Source organism: Lepisosteus platostomus, chromosome 10 (assembly GCF_059453375.1).
Source record: "Lepisosteus platostomus isolate fLepPlt1 chromosome 10, fLepPlt1.hap1, whole genome shotgun sequence".
NCBI classification, from domain to species: Eukaryota; Metazoa; Chordata; class Actinopteri; order Semionotiformes; family Lepisosteidae; genus Lepisosteus; species Lepisosteus platostomus.
The window spans coordinates 1,823,979-1,840,282 of NC_142620.1; the positions used below are offsets into that span (position 1 = coordinate 1,823,979).

A 16,304-nucleotide genomic window follows, 5' to 3' on the forward strand; every position below is an offset into this window, starting at 1 on the left:
AGAATGCAGAAACATTTCACTACAGTGTTCCTATATATATATAAACGCCGAAATAAAAGAAATTACTCGGGAAGCGAGTGCTTTTCTGAATAAATCAAACCCCGCTGTTCCAGTGGGACTCGTTTTATCGGCCAACTCCGCTAAAAGAGTTTCTTACATTTTAAAGGGCACCATCCAAGTTCTGTTCCTAATCTGCTCCTGGGACGCAGACGCGCCTGAACCCCCGAGGTGAATTAATAACCTGATGAGCCGCATTCACCCTCCCCCGGCTGAGCCGTACGGCGCTCGGACTCACCGTTCAGCCCGTTCGGGGTGCTCCTGTGGTGGTGCGGGGCAGTCAGGTCGTCCATGGACCTCCGGACGGCCGCCGCCTTGGCCTCGGCGGGCTTGTGCGGGGGGATGTGGTTGTGGTGGTGATCGGGGCTGCCGGCGCTGCCCGCGCTGGACGTGCTGCTGCCGTCGCCGACGTCTCTCATAGTGCTGGAGCCGCCGTTCAGGTTGGACAGGCTAGACTGGCTGTCTATGGAGCTCCGGGACCCGGCCCCGTTCCGCTCCTCGTCCAGCATCAGGATGATCTCCTTCAGCTCCACGTTCTCCCGCATCACCGACTCTTGGTTAGCCTCCAGCTCCTTCAGTTTCTGCTGGTACGTGCTGACCTCCTTCCACATCACGCTCGCCGTGTGCCTGCCGAACCGCTGCCACTCCCGGGACAACCTCTTGCCCTTTTGCCTGTCGTCGTCCAGGAAGCAGCACAGCTCCCTCAGTTCGTGGTTGTCATCCTGGAGCTTCTGGTTGATGTCCTTCAGGCCTCTGATTTCGTGGAGGTGAACCTGTAGCCTCCTGTTCACATCCTTCATCAGGTTGCCGTGCTCCACCATCAAGTTCATTTTCTCATTATCCGTCTTTCTCAGTCGTTTTATCAAATCCTCTTTGCTCCATTTCATCAGTTCCTCGTCCGATATCTTACTCAAGTCTTCCCTGGGCTGGTCCAGCGAATTTTTAGCCATATTATCTCTCTAGTTTCACTATCTGTGTTTTCTTAGTTTAATTACAGAGAGGAGGTATTTTATTGTCTAACAGTGCCTCAACAATGACATCGTATCCAGAGGAAAGAGCTCATAAAGCCCCAGAGAAGGACACACAGAATCCGATAATAATAGTACACCGCCCTGAGCCCAAGCAGGTCCCCAGTGTTTTAAACCAGACCCGTCGTTTCAACTTTACCTTAAAAAGACGGCTGTTCCACTGCTATTTCTGAACCTCTGAACCTCTCGCTTTCTGTTTTGCTCTGTCTTATAAAAATAACACCCCTAGGTAAAAAAATAATAAGAATACTTTCAGATGGGTGACCCAAAGTAATATCCCGTCGATTTCAGGACCCGACCTGCGCTGCCGCAGTCACGAGCGATGGCTCATCCCATCGGCTGCCCGTGTGTGCGGGGATGAAAGATGTCCCTCTCCGGGTGCCCGTGTGTGCGGGGATGAAAGATGTCCCTCTCCGGGTGCCCGTGTGTGCGGGGATGAAGGATGTCCCTCTCCGGCTCCCCGTGTGTGCGGGGATGAAGGATGTCCCTCTCCGGCTGCCCGTGTGTGCGGGGATGAAAGATGTCTCTCTCCGGCTCCCCGTGTGTGCGGGGATGAAAGATGTCCCTCTCCGGGTGCCCGTGTGTGCGGGGATGAAGGATGTCCCTCTCCGGCTCCCCGTGTGTGCGGGGGTGAAGGATGTCCCTCTCCGGGTGTCCGTGTGTGCGGGGATGAAAGATGTCCCTCTCCGGCTGTCCGTGTGTGCGGGGATGAAAGATGTCCCTCTCCGGCTGTCCGTGTGTGCGGGGATGAAAGATGTCTCTCTCCGGCTCCCCGTGTGTGCGGGGATGAAGGATGTCCCTCTCCGGCTGTCCGTGCGTGCGGTGATGTCAGCGCTGGCGAGTAGGCATGACGCCCGCCGCGGAGGCAGGCGCAGTTCGCAAGAGCCCCGCTGGCACAGGCGAGTCGGCGGGCGCGACTGATTCAAACCAAATGTGCTCGGAGAAGGAAAAAGAAAAAAAGGCAAAGAAGGGAGTTCGAATTTCGATCTTTAAAAGATAAATAAGTCCCAAAAAAAAGAAAGAAATTTAACCAAAGAGCATAAAATCACATATCGGCTTTCACCACATCGCCGATTATGCGGGTTCGCACGTCCAGCGAAGGCAAGTTTCCCGGGACCGTCGTCGAGAGACCCGAGCCCTTTCCCAGGTTGGAATTTGCTCTGTCCTCCTTCCCCTCCTCCTCCTCCTCCTTCCCCTCCCCTTCCCCAGGCTCGGTTCAAGTTACTCAAGAGGATTTGCTGCGAGCAGCCAATCAGGACGCGGCAGAGCAGTCTTGAGCTCAGGTAGAGGAAAGGTGCAGCCGAGGCTCCTTAAAGGGCCCGCAGCGCTGCGCTTCGGCGCCTACCAAGCACTCACGAGTCAGGAACACGAGAGGATTTCAGATTACATGAAAACTATATACGTACTGTTATATACACTACGTTTTAAAATCCTGCTGCAATTCACCCGAGAGACAATTTCTTCACAGATACAAGTCTCCAGAGTTTGACTATAGAGCTGAGCGCTTCCTAACCGCTATATCGGTAATCGGTATACTGCTTCTACACACATATATCACATCCTAAGTCTTTTAAAAGCTCTGGTGACAGGGAAGCAAACCGTTGGCAGCCCTTTGGCTTTCTAAACGCCTTCGTTTCCTTAAGCCGCGAGGTTCAAATTCAAGCAGGTGGACTGTGGACTCGACAATCCTCCTCTCACCTTGCGACACCGAAAAAACACGAACAACTGAGCAGTGAAGGACCTCCGGACTTTTATTACAGCTCTAATCACAGCGCCCTGAGAGGAGCACCGAATCCACTCTCCTTCACCCAAAGTTCAACGGTCGACTCGTAGGCATTTCAATAAGACTCAAGCGAACACGTCGAGTTAACGCCAACATTGTAGTGGGGATGTAGCGCCGCCTTGAGGACAAAGCAACCTTCTGACGTACAATGCCATGGTCCGTTGCCCAGTTTGGCAGATCTACTCATTAAGACGTGATTAGATAAGTTATTTTTATTTAAACGAGCAGTTGCGTAAATGCTCCACCTTATAAACGAGTTGAATCTTGGACATGTCATCATTTTGAAATACATTACGGCTCGAGGTTTCAAAAATCACTCCATCAAGTCCAGTTGTCCACTATCATGATTGTCGAATGAACAGGTAATTTGTATTTTCGCGCGACATCATCTCGTGGCCCTTTACCATAAAACAATCAAACAAAATGGTGAGGGGTATCCATAAACTGAAGCAGTAGATTAAACGGTTTCACGAGAGGTTTTAAATGGGACTTGGAAGTGCTGACTGGATCATTCCCACAGCACAGGAAGCACAGCCCCGCAAGAGCTCCCGGGCTGGGACCCCGGAGAGAAACATACAGTACGAGAAGCGCACGGGGCGTTGGGGCGTGCAACGTGGTGACAGGTCGCTGATCTAACAAGAAGGAAAAGTATTCAGGATCATAGGTGAGCAGCAGTATTCTGAATCTTCCGAAATCCACAGGATTCCCCGTGCTAGGAAGCTAACAGGTGACACGTGCTCCAGCGGTTTACTTTAGTTTATAATCTGATCAGCCGATTCATGAACATGCTGCAACTTGATAAGGACAGGTCTGGTGACAGCGGAAGCATTACAATCACGTAAGGTCAACACAGACAAAATGCAATTCTCCCATGTTCTTACTTCTCGTATCGAATGCACCTGTCTGTGTCACTGTTTACCACGTTTTTACCATGATTCGGTTGCGCTTAAGTACCCTTCACTCTAATTTTACTACAGTTTGCATGACACAAAAGTTGCTGTCTAGACTGCAACCTAAACACTCTAGAAGTAATATTTTTAAAGAAAGATTTGATAAAGCATTTAGATTGGCAAATTGCTCTGCAGTTTATTACTAATGTGGCTGATGCTTTTGTCCAAAGTAACTTCTGTTTGCCCGCAATTATACAGCTGGAACCCATAACCTTCCATTTCTGAGTCAAATCCCTAACCACTGCGCCCCCAATTCGTCTCGTCATTCTGAGATTTCATTAAGATCTTTAGAAAAAATGACTGTCGACTCCAGTTAAGAATGTTGTTAGGAAATCCTTTATTCTGTTCTATTGTGTCGATCACTTAAATCGCAACACGCGCCTTAACCCCGCAAATGAATCTGTATCAGAGTAACAAGTTTTATACACTTCAGTCCGCGTGCTGTGTTAGTTTAGTCTACAAAAAGAAAATAAACATGTACAGTATCTAAACCTATTTTATTAATCGGTTTTCAAGGATTTTCTAAAGTCAGTTCCGTTTTCTTTTCGCTGTATAAACCCCTCCATCCTAATGTCCTCTGGTGTTGTGTCTAGAATTACTAGACAATCTAGGATCCACAAACCTTTACACTCCCACTTTTTAACAGTGCATCCGTCATGTAGGAGCTACCGAAGAATGAATTCATTGGCACATTCATTAGCCCGACCTCCTTTCCCAATTTTCCTGTTCAAGAACTAAGAGCCGAAAGACGGATCAGTGGCTTTATCTCAAGTTCTTCTTTCTTTCAAGCAGAGCTCTGGGTTCCTGGTCGAATCGCGATAGCTGCACAGCAGAAATCGCCATAATGGTTTCGTAATAATCCGAGGACGGAAAAGTGTGGAAAAAAAGGGAAAATCTGAAAACGTCTCTTTATAATTTGCAGAACACTGGCATCTTAAAGACGAAAATACAAAAACGAGCTGTAACGACTTCCGTCGGAATCGCAGGATTCTGACATTAAAAACAAATCGATTGGACAGACAGTACATGATTAAAACTGGGGCAAAGTGCAGACCGAGCAGAGAGGACCGACACCGTGGAGCCCTTCGGATGAGGTCTTGCTGTTTGTCAGCTCACAGAACTTTTTGTTACAACACATTCCATGTCTTTCCAAGATCGCACCCGGCTGTCTTGAATAGCAGTCATGTCTCCTTATAGCGCTGGCTTAAAGCGGAGCTGGCTTCATCTTCTTCTTTGGGTTTTCTGGTTCGGACTTTGGATACCACCTGCGTGCCCGCACCCTCAATGTCTGGATTTCAAGCCTCCCTTCAAGCCGCCGGAAGAGCTCACCTTTTGCGTGATGTACAAGGATTTCGGCTGCTGCGATGCGGTCAAAGACCAGGAGCTAATGGCTAAATTCTATCGAATCATGGACAACTTCGATTATCACGGATATGCGACGTGTGCTGGATACGTGCAAGACATTATCTGCCAGGTAAGAGTCGTGAATGAGCTGACTCTTAACAGCCCGTGGGATTCCTGCAGTTTTGTATTTCTGATTGTTATTTTAAGACAATGTGCCTGTTTTCTTCTAACGTAAGGAAATGTGCCTCAGTACATTAGCGTACTGTTGTGTTCAATGTTGAACCTTCGGTAAAGCACATTGACCTCTTAAATGCACGCTAGAAAATCAGCTCGAGGTAAAAAATGAGACCATTTGAGATTAAAGGAGCCAGAGAGAAGGAAGCGTAGACATACCGTTCACATTTACTGCAGCAAACTTTTAAAGAGAAGTATGGACCCCAGGCAGTAACTCTGGACACTTTGACACGTAAATCGCAGGGAAACGAAAACGAAAAATGTTTCCCCTAATCGAATCCTTCTCGGTTCTAGCCTTAGTTTGACCCGCGTCAGGCTATCAACAGCTATATAACACATCGCTCTGTGCACTTGATTAGATTGGCATTTACCTTGACCTGCCGCAAACACAGCTTCGGTTGTCACACTGCATTTTGAATTTCCCTATCCTGCTCGGTGTATTGTCATCCTCGACGGTAAAATAGTACTTGATCGTATCCGCTCACAGTTCTGTATTGGCGAAGTGCTCTGCTGGAGCTGTACTGTCCGCAGCACGCGAGACGCAGGTCGCGCTGTGGGTTGTGCGCCCTGTCGGAAGGGCAGTCCCAGCAGCGGTCTCAGTTGTCTTGCTGTTGGCTGTGTTCAGGAGTGCTCCCCGTACGCCGCCCACCTGTACGACGCCGAAGACCCCAGCACGCCCGTGCGGACCATCCCGGGGCTCTGCGGGGACTACTGCTCCGAGTTCTGGCTCCAGTGCCGGACCGCTATCACCTTCCTCAGCGATGACATGCAGCTGGTGGAGCTGCAGGAGGACCAGGAGCAGCTGTGTCAGTACCTGGAGCTGGGGGACCGGGACTACTGCTACCCTGGGCTCCTGGCCAACGAGCGGCTGGCGAGGAACCTGGGCCGCGTGACGGCGGACGCGGAGGGCTGCCTGCAGCTGTGCCTGGAAGAGGTGGCCAACGGCCTCAGGAACCCGCTGGCTATGGTGCACGCCAACGACGGCACCCACAGGTCCTTCATCGCCGAGCAGGTGGGGCTTGTCTGGGTTTACCTGCCCGATCGCTCCCGGCTGGAGAAGCCCTTCCTGAACATCACCGAAGCAGTGCTGACGTCACCCTGGGAGGGAGACGAGCGAGGCTTCCTGGGGCTGACCTTCCACCCGAATTTTAAATACAATGGAAAGCTTTACGTCTATTACTCTGTGGAGGTGGGTTTCGAGGAGAAGATAAGAATCAGTGAGTTCAGAATTTCCCCCGGAGACATGAATACTGTGGACCACAGCTCAGAAAGGTACATATGATGGTTTTTACACCTAATGAGCTCTGCTTGGAAGCAAAGGATGTCAGAGCTGATGTGTTTTGAAGTTATCAATTTCGTGTAGGTTTCTGGAGGTGGAAGGTGGGATTTTAAACACGCCAGTTCTTACAGTTCTACTTTTACATTTTCTTCTCAGGATTATTTTGGAGATCGAGGAACCAGCATCAAATCACAACGGAGGTCAGCTGCTCTTTGCTGATGATGGATATTTATATATCTTCACTGGAGATGGCGGAATGGCAGGGGATCCTTTTGGGAAATTTGGAAATGCTCAGAACAAGTAGGTGTAACAAGGTGGAACTTCGATGTTCCCAAGCGAGTGATCAGAGAGTGATCAGAGAGTATAGATGACCATATTTTATAAAACAGCCTGGCTTTCTACAAAACTGTAAAGTCCCCATGGTTGCGTGTGAATTGGAGCTCCCCTTGAACGGTGGTGGATGCCTTGACACCTGTGAATCTGTCAGCCCCGCTGTCCTCTTTGTGTTATTTTGTGTTGTGTTTTTTCGTGCTGGTATCAGTGCTGTCTCGTTCCTGACACGGGCCTCACTCTGTTGTCTCGCACCAGGTCGGCCTTGCTGGGCAAGGTTCTCCGGATCGACGTGGACGATAACGAGCGCGGGCCGCTGTACCGAATCCCCCCGGACAACCCCTTCATGCGCAGCCCCGAGGCGCGGCCCGAGGTGTACGCCTACGGCGTGCGCAACATGTGGCGCTGCTCTGTGGACCGGGGGGACCCCCTCACCAAGGAGGGGAAGGGCAGGATCTTCTGCGGGGACGTGGGGCAGAACAAGTACGAAGAAGTGGACATCATCGAGCGAGGAAGGAACTACGGCTGGAGAGCGAGAGAGGGGTTCTCCTGCTACGATAAAAAACTCTGCACTAACAGCTCCTTAGGTAAACCCCACTGGTCAGCATCTGCTTGTACTCCCTCGTTCTTCCTCATCATTTCACTGGCACCTTAATTATGGACTGCTCGCATCCTGGCTTCAGGAGGGAGCACTCACCTTTGTAAAACTGTGGTGCTTAAAATGCAAGTAAGCAATATAATAGGTGTAAGTTTATTTTTGTGTGTGTGTGCTGCACCACCTATGCACAATAACCTTAAAAGGTCAAGGTAACAATATAGTCTTGACTCTCCTTTAGGTGATGTGCTTCCTATTTATGCCTATCCACACAAGAAAGGGAAATCAGTCACCGGAGGGTACGTCTACAGAGGCTGTGAATACCCCAACCTGAATGGCATGTATATATTTGGAGATTTCATGAGCGGGTAAGGCCACAAGCACGCTTATATCCTTCCTAAGTCTGGCGTTCCCAATGGACGAGTCTAACAAAAACAAAAATTCCTACTTCATAAAAATGAAAAAGGACATTCAGTAACTTAAATTGTTTTTTTTTTCACATTGCCCTATCTTTTAAATCTTTGGTTCAAAACCTGTTGAAAATTTTCAGTTCTTGGATATAAAATATTAAACAGAAGCAGAGAAGAAACATAACATTTTCTGAAGGCCGGGTGTGCTTTTCCGGGAGAAGTAGTGAGATTCTGCATGGTGCCTCCCCTGCAGGCGCCTGATGATGCTGCAGGAGAGCAGGCAGAGTGGGCAGTGGGACTACCACGAGATCTGCATGGGCACTGCCCAGGCCTGCGCCTTCCCCGGCCTCATCAACAACTACTATTCTTACATCATCTCCTTCGCGGAGGACGAGGCGGGTAATTTGCCCCGCTTGTGAAATCTATTTCCTCTAGTTTAGTGGCAATGTATCTTGTTAAAATGCTCAGTCATGTTTTTATTCGCCTAGACATCTTGCACATGATTCGTCTGACCTTCCCTGCTGTTTTTTGTAGGGGAGCTGTACTTCATGTCCACTGGAATCCCCAGTGCAACCTCGTACTCGGGGGTCGTGTACAAGATTGTGGACCCCTCACGGTAAGGGAATACCGGAATACCGCTGACATGGCAGAGGCACGAAGGACATCAGCAGGCTTAAAAGATAAGGAAGGAAGGTGTCTCCTAAAAAAATAACCATATAGGCTGCAGTAGTGCCATAGCATTGAAATCTTCTTAATCGTCTTAGAAATCGTCTTAGATATCGTGTCCTACTAAACCGAAAGTCCTCTTCTCAACATTCTTTTGATGTGAAACACACTGTCATATTTCTGTGATTGTCTAAATGAATTGCCGCTGTACTCTGTTGTTAAGGTTTGTAAGCTATTATTTAAATTGATTTTATGCTGTTACAGTTACAGTACATTCTTTCACGTCTCTCTGATGAAGATGTTTAATAATCTAAATTAGGATTTTGCATTAAATGTAAGAACATTTCATTAGGATTTCTTTCATTGTAATATCTTTTTAGATTACCCAATTAAATGGATGTTAAAGACTGAAGAAAATCTGTTCACCTCATCTTGGTATTGAAGCCACTGTAATTCTAAGCTGACCGTCAGATAACTGTTCAACAGCGATGTGAAAAGGGTTGTTTCGTACTCTTCTGAAAGAGAGAGGGTTACCGTGTGTTCTCTCTGCTCCTTTATATTAAAACTGAGCTCCGTTTCATGCTGAGCTGAGCAGACTGTTCGAGTGCATATCCAGGAATTTCCTTGTGCCATCTGATATGGCAGCTTTCCTGCATACCAAAAATAACAAAGCAGCAGAAGTTATTAAATATTAAATACAACACTATACATAAAAATGTCAAATTCAAAGTGTTTTTGCCAGTACAGTATTTCCATGAGTAGCTGGGATTTCTATCAATGACTTTGTCTCCAGAACTTCTGAGTGAAAGGCTACATTAGTGATCGTATCGTATGTTTTTCTAAATGTCTTCCAGAAAAGACTCCAAACAGTCCTGGCAGCAGTACAAGACTGTGGTGTAGAAGTGATTTGTTCTTGAGGCATATTAACCTAGGAGGAATGATAACAACAGTGTCATGCAGCTGAGAGCATAAAGCAGATTCCACAAACATTGGTTAAGCTTTGAGTGAAACATTAACAATATGTTTGTTTTACTGGTCTCAGAGATTCATAAATCTCCCTACAGCACAACCAAAGCAGAAAGTTAAAATGTTGTGCTTTAACTAGCATAGGTTTTAGTAAAACGTTATATTTTAGGAGTGGCAGACTTTGTTCATGTTACTTGTGTTCTTAAATAATTTACTTCATGTCAAGAGCCTCCATTGGTTAGAGCTTTTCTTCTTTCATTATTAAAAATAAAATAAAATATCTGCAGTTTCATTTAAATGACTCATAAAAACAAGCTGGACAAGTAAAGAAGCTCTTATGATTTACTTATTCTTGGCTAAAAGAACAGAAACTTGAAGTATGATTTGTGTATCAAGTTTTAGAAAAGATTGATATCTTTCAGTATAAAAATCATGTGAACCGGTTTGTGATGTTAAAAGACAGTTCTGCAGTATCGGATTCCTGTATAACTGCCCTTGTAATGAACATGCATTGAACATTAGTCCTCAATGATGTGTTTCATTCCTTTTGCTTGTTTTTAGACGAGCACCACCAGGAAAATGTCATTATAACCCTCTGCCAGTTAGAGTTAAAAGCAAGATCATACCGTTCGAACCAAAGGAGAGTAAGTTGATTTTTTTTTATTTAAGGTACAGAGGACTCTTTTATTTTAATGGAAGATTTTTGAGTGCTGAAATAGTGGAGGATGTTTTTTATTACAAGTATTGTATAAGCTATGCGCAAGCAGGCGGTGAAAAAAATCATTTCAAAGCCTCGACAAGCTGCAGCGTTGTGGCAAGGCGATGTTAGGCATGTGTGCAGGATGATGAATAATAATAATGATGAATTATACTGCACCTTTAAACGTGGCTTCTTAAAAGTGCTTTGCCATAAAAGCACAGAATAAGAGGAGAACTAACACAAACTACCGCAGGGCCTTGGAATATAAGGCGGCAGACACAGAACCAATTAAATGAACTAAACATTTTGGGAACCTTGTGAAGGAAACAAGGTCATTTTCCGCCTGAGACGTGTTGTGTTTTACAGCACTGATAGGGGATGTCCTTCCCACCAAAGGCCCGGTGAGGCCCCAGCCGAGAACAACACCGGCCCCCCAGCCGGCGACTCCAGACTGGCTGGAGCAGCTGATCGAGAGGCTGAGGCAGCAGCAGGCGTCCACACGGGGAACACCCGCGGCACCCGCCACCACCACGACTGCGGCCCCCCGCACGCCCAGGCCGGCAAGGCCGCACAAGGGGGGCCGCAGGAGGAAGGGCAAGCACCGGTCCGAGGCCCCCGTCCGGAACGGCGCCCTGCGGCTGGCGGGCGTGGAGGGCCGGCCGGACCGGGGCAGGGTGGAGGTCTTCGTGGACGGCCGCTGGGGGACGGTCTGCGACGACCTGTGGAGCGCGCAGGCGGCCGCGGTGGCCTGCCGGCAGCTCGGTTTTCGCCACGCGGTCAAGGCCTCCAAGCAGGCGGAGTTCGGGGAGGGGAAACACCTGCCCATCCTGCTGGACGACGTCCAGTGCGCCGGGACGGAGGAGAGCCTGCTGGACTGCCAGCACGCCGGCATCGGCAATCACAACTGTGCGCACTACGAAGACGCAGGAGTGATATGTGCAAACACAGCATATATAGAATATTAGAGTGTAATGTTAGTAAGGTCATCAGGTTTAATTTCCACCCAGAAACTTCAAACCTCACTTCTGATTTTTGTTGGTACTGGCACAGCGGTCTACCTCTTCATTACAGGACACTGTTTCCAAATTCAGAATGGCCTTTGAGTTAATAAGCCCTAACAGTTGTGAACTCTGAATAAAGCAAATGGGGTTCAGAGATGATGATCTGAGATTAACTACTGGTGACATGCTGTAGTCTTGTTCCTGCATTGTTAAATGTATGCAGACTTATTATACCTGACCTAAATCAGCACTCAAGTTAATTTCACTTCTTGTGCAGACATACTAAAATGAATGAAAAATCTGGCATTAGCAGTATTTACTTTCCCTTTGTTTTATACATAGCAGTTACTGTACGTCAGTTTTGACTCATACTGGGCTTTGTGTAATTAGTACCCTCCAATTTCTCATCTTAATTGCAATTATATTATATTTTATGTTGTAAAACACTTCTAAATGTTTTCTTTAAGTTAAATTTTTTATTGCATGTCATCATTTCTTCCAAAAGATCTATAGTTACAGGAATTGCATGTGTGCCAAAAACACTCTACATAAAACAGACTCATGTCATTACTATGGTGGTAAAAAAGATATTAACATACCTTGTTAACATTTTTGTGCAACTTGGTTTGTACATTTTAAATGCTGAAACACTTTTGGAGTACTACACTATTGAACCATTGTGTGCTAATTTCTGTGGTTACAGTTTTAAAACCTTATTTTAATTTTAAACATAACCTCTGGTAAGGGAATACAAATCACAATTTTCTGTTCATCCCTAAATGTGACATCGACTTTAACATATTTAATAAGTGGACTATATCTCTCAACATTACACAAAGATACATAGGTGTTTTTTGTGTGTTTGATTTAAACATTAAAAACTGTTGATTTTAAAATAGGTTTGGTGATTGGATATTGTATTGACTGATTGTGTTGACTAATGGGTTCAACAAGGTTTAGTTATATTGCATGATTAGCATATACCTGAGTTCCGAAGAAGGATCTGAAACTTGGTTCTGGCTGATCTGTGCTAATCTGAAAGGAGGTTGCCCTCTTCCTCGAACCCATGTTGCTATCTTCTTTCATCAGCTTCCTCTGCATTCCCACCCACCAAAAGGTCCTGTTTCAAACCCTCCAACTTTCTCCTTCCTCACTAAACCCCCTGTTCGTCCTCTGCCTCATCAGTCAACTTTGCCTCCTTTTCACTTCCAAAGTCCACAACATATCTGCAGTGTTTGGCCTCTCTAGTTTGGCTTTTGCTCTCTCTGTATTAATATACCCTGCTTTCCTCTCTGTTACTCTTCTCAGTCAGGTCCTGCCTCTCTCTCCTAAGTCTTAATTGTTTTGTAGGCCTCCCTGAGCTGGGATTTCCTGGCATGGCTCACTCCCAGTTCTTCTCCTAGATCACTGATTGCACATACCAGGTCTCCTGGCGAGGACCTAATTCTGCTCCTTGCTCTCTTTCCACTGGGGTTCCCCAAGGTTCTGTCCTGGGCCCCTACTGTCTTTCTGCTGCACCCACTCTCTCCCTGGGTCCTCTCATGTCTTTTGCTGTTCCTATCGCTTTCATGCTGACGATGCCAACAATGTTTTTCTTCCTTCTGCTTCTCATGTGCTTTTCCATATCCCTGCTCTCACAGCCACCTCTTGACCCTTTCCTTTTCTACTCTCACCATTTCTTCTCTGGTACAGTTCTGCCACTTCCTCCTGATCGACATTCACCCCGCTATTCAACTCAACTGCTGTTCCAGGTCCTGGAACTCTCCTTCTCGGAGCACGGTAACTCTTTTGGCTAGCCTGCCTGTCAGTGCTATCAGCCTGCTCCACCTCATCTAGAATCTGTGCCTTCCCTCATCTGTGTTCATCCTTGCCTGTTTCATGCTCCAACACTTACTCCAGCACTTACACTGGCCCTGTGGCTGCACACAGCCCACTCAGAACCCTGCGTGTTGCTTACTGCTGTCTGTGACCCTCTTCCTGCCCGTCAGACAGCAGTAAGCAACACGCAGGGTTCTGAGTGTAGGTCAGGGCCAGTGTAGGTGCTGGGGAATTGGATAATCTCTTTTCTCTCCCTTCACTCCCTCTTGCCCTCTCCCCCTCTTCCACCTGTCTTACCCTTCAACACCCCAAACGTGTCCATTCTCAGCTCCATTCTTCCTAGTAATGTACTGGTACTGGTAATGCAACCTGCTAATTGCACTTAGTCACTATGAACACCACACATACTGTACCTAAAGGGTCTTTACATTGCTCTTCTGTAGTCCTCACAGTCGTTATGCTGTTTTAGTTCTTACTGCTTCAGTCTGTATAGTCCAACACCCGCATTTCAATGTCTATTTTGTGACAGCACATTTGCCATTTTCTTAATTTAATTTATTGGACTTGTGTAGTTGTTTTTTTTTGTGCTTACACATAATCTATGTTTTTTACGTATTAAACGTGATCCTGAATAAGGGCATCTGCTACACCAATAAATACTTCTAATAATAGCACAAGCCGTCAGCGACGGGAGGACATCATTGTGTTTCCATTTAATAGAAACGTCAAAAGGTCAAAGGTTGCTGCCCTAAATTTGACGCCAATTCGTTGGGTCCACCGAGAGTGATTGAGATTAGGTATCCAATACTGAAATGGTTTGGGAAGAGACCCATGTTTGAACGGTTCAAAATAGATGTAAATGCATATTTACAAACTATATCTAAATGTAAGAACCCGAAAGCCGTAAGAACCTTATCTTTATTCACCTTGTTTAATCTGTTTTTCATAAACTGTAACTGTATTGCAGTACGTTCCCCTGACGAGGATATAGATATTGTGTATGTACTCTTGTTTGTATTATATGTATTTTTGTTGTTACAATAAAAAAGTTTTTTAAAAAAAGTTATCGAATACACCTTGCTCCCCTAATCTTCCTCCGCCTCCGGTGCCGTCAGGTATTTCTCCATCAGGACCGGAGCGCCCCTCATCACCCCAGACCTCGCTCTTCGAGGGCCTTTCTCTGGGGGCAAAGCCTGACTGCTCCCCGACCTTCCAGCCGATACCCTTCCCATACCCCGCTCCCTATCTCCCTTTTCAAAGGGGGAGATGTGTCCCTTTCCTCTCTAGCCCCGTCTTCTGCCGTCCTCCCCCCTCCGGGAGATCGGCACACACACCTGTTAATCAGTAAAGGGAAATTAACCCCTGTGAGGCCGCGGCTCTCTTCCAGGGTGCTGTGGTGTGTTTCGTGCCACACGCAACCGCAGCTTGAAAGCAGTGCTGGGAGTGGACGATGCAAAGGAGGTCAGTGTGTGGATCGGTCCTGGAAGGAAAAAAAACCTGGAGAGCCCCCCTCACCCCCCTGCCCTGAGTACCGCTTGTCGCCAGCGGAGGACTTTTCCACCGGCTGCTCTTATTCAGATCCCGAAAAGTTCAGGTAAACTTCGTGTTGGTGCAACGTTTAAAAAATACGGACGAAATGCACACGGATGTGACAGGGTTAAGAGAGTACACCACCGAGCCTTGTAAATCACATTTAGATTTTCTTTTCCAGACAGGGCGTTTGAGCTCAGCCTTCCCGAGTCTGGTACTCGACTGACATCATAGTATTTAAGAGGCTAAAAATGTCCTGTGATCTGATCTTACCGTACCTAGAGAGCCAAGAGTATTGTATACGTGTCTTCTGGAGAATAAAATCTGCGATGGACGCCAATCGAAAGCGTCAAAAACGATTTTTCGGAAGACAGGTAAAACGATAGTTAACAGAAATTATTAGGGTTCATTACATTATTAACGAAATTCAATTGGCTGTCTTTACCTAATGAAAAATGAATGACTTCTAGCTTTCCAACATAACTCACAATCTGTAACACAGAGAACCCGTTCATCGGTGGTGCGCTTGAAAGAGATAGAACTGTTTAGTTTATCAGATGCCAGATGCTGTAGGAAACAAAAAAATGTGCATTCTAGTGATTCCTAATGACACCTAATGATTCCCCCCGTATTTGTTGTGATGTAATACTGCTGTCCTGTTCATTTATCTTCGCACCCACTGATTTTTCAAATCATTTAAGAAAAACATATTCTAGGTGTTATTGGCTCTAGCCTTCTAGCCATTTATGTAAACTGAAAAAGTGAGACGTACAGGGATACAACAGCCCGTCACATTGGGGCGCGCAATTGTGATTCTTAGAGGACCGGAATCGACATTAATATTCGTTTTCACGCAGATACATTAATTTAAAAAAAATGGTTCTCCTGTTACTTTGCCCGACTTGTTTTCCCGAAAGCAGGGGGATAAGAAGGAGTTTTTTAGCGTGTCCCTCCACGACGACCAGCGCGACAGCGGCGTCCGGCCGCCGGAGGGAGTCGTCGGGCGCGTCCGAATCGCAGGAAAAGTCCCGGTTGCCCAGCTTCACGGCCGCGGCTATTACCTGCGGTCGCCAGGCAACTGTTGTTTCCTTCTCTCTGATTGGCCGGCGGCGGTGACGAAGAAAGATGTGCGCTGCCACCGCCCCCTACGGCGTTCATGTCTGTGACGCAATAGTGGAGAATGTTTCAGAATGATATTATTTGTAACGAAGCCGATTGTGTTCAGTCTACCCGTCTGAACGCTATTTATAATCTGTATCTGGCAGATAAACTCTGTTGTTTGCACAGGTTCACGTTATGAATAGCGGCGCTGCTGAAAATCCTGCGATGAAATTGCGCGAATCTAACTACTCGACTTCCGCATTTCAGAGACGCAACAATTAAAATTAGGACAGATATAAACAGAACAAATCTAAATACACAGAAAGAAAATTCTAAAAAGAAATTGAATATTAAAATATTTAAAGTAGTGTGTTGGTGATGGTACCAGCCGGCTCCATAGCTCAGTGGTTAGAGCACTGGTCTTGTAAACCAGGGGTCGCGAGTTCGATCCTCGCTGGGGCCTCGTGTTTTCTACTTCCTTTTTAAACATAACATCATATACAAAAACTTCC

At 46.7% G+C, this 16,304-nt stretch overlaps 2 protein-coding genes and 1 non-coding gene across 8 annotated transcripts in view; 2 read left to right on the forward strand and 1 right to left on the reverse strand.

The window, feature by feature from the left end:
* Positions 1-3,467, reverse strand: part of ccdc85ca (coiled-coil domain containing 85C, a) — a 52,018-nt gene extending 48,551 nt beyond the window's left edge. The window contains exon 1 of one of the 6 annotated variants that reach the window (XM_088647416.1): positions 296-3,467. In XM_088647416.1, coding sequence (XP_088503542.1) covers positions 296-1,007 — 712 coding nt within the window. In that variant the 5' untranslated portion in view covers positions 1,008-3,467. The remainder of the gene's footprint in view (positions 1-295) is intronic. The other 5 variants (XM_088647415.1, XM_088647414.1, XM_088647413.1 and 2 more) reach the window with 5 other exon arrangements.
* A 198-nt stretch (positions 3,468-3,665) lies between these two features.
* hhipl1 (HHIP-like 1) lies at positions 3,666-12,239 on the forward strand. The gene is made up of 9 exons (XM_088647409.1): positions 3,666-5,292; positions 6,022-6,668; positions 6,832-6,975; positions 7,264-7,592; positions 7,842-7,968; positions 8,264-8,409; positions 8,545-8,626; positions 10,204-10,286; positions 10,709-12,239. Exons 1-9 carry the CDS (start codon positions 5,002-5,004, stop codon positions 11,305-11,307), a joined length of 2,448 nt encoding a protein of 815 aa, XP_088503535.1. The 5' UTR covers positions 3,666-5,001; the 3' UTR covers positions 11,308-12,239.
* A 3,943-nt stretch (positions 12,240-16,182) lies between these two features.
* On the forward strand, positions 16,183-16,255 carry trnat-ugu (transfer RNA threonine (anticodon UGU)). Its single transcript has one exon. It is a non-coding gene; the product is annotated as a tRNA-Thr (tRNA).
* The last annotated feature ends 49 nt before the right edge of the window (positions 16,256-16,304 follow it).

Bases quoted from the DNA above. Each gene is read 5' to 3' on its own strand.
- hhipl1 (XM_088647409.1), top strand. From the start codon at position 5,002: ATGTCTCCTTATAGCGCTGGCTTAAAGCGGAGCTGGCTTCATCTTCTT. The intron at 6,976-7,263 runs GTAGGTGTAACA...GTCTCGCACCAG, and splicing joins TTTGGAAATGCTCAGAACAA to GTCGGCCTTGCTGGGCAAGG. The intron at 10,287-10,708 runs GTAAGTTGATTT...TGTGTTTTACAG, and splicing joins ACCGTTCGAACCAAAGGAGA to CACTGATAGGGGATGTCCTT.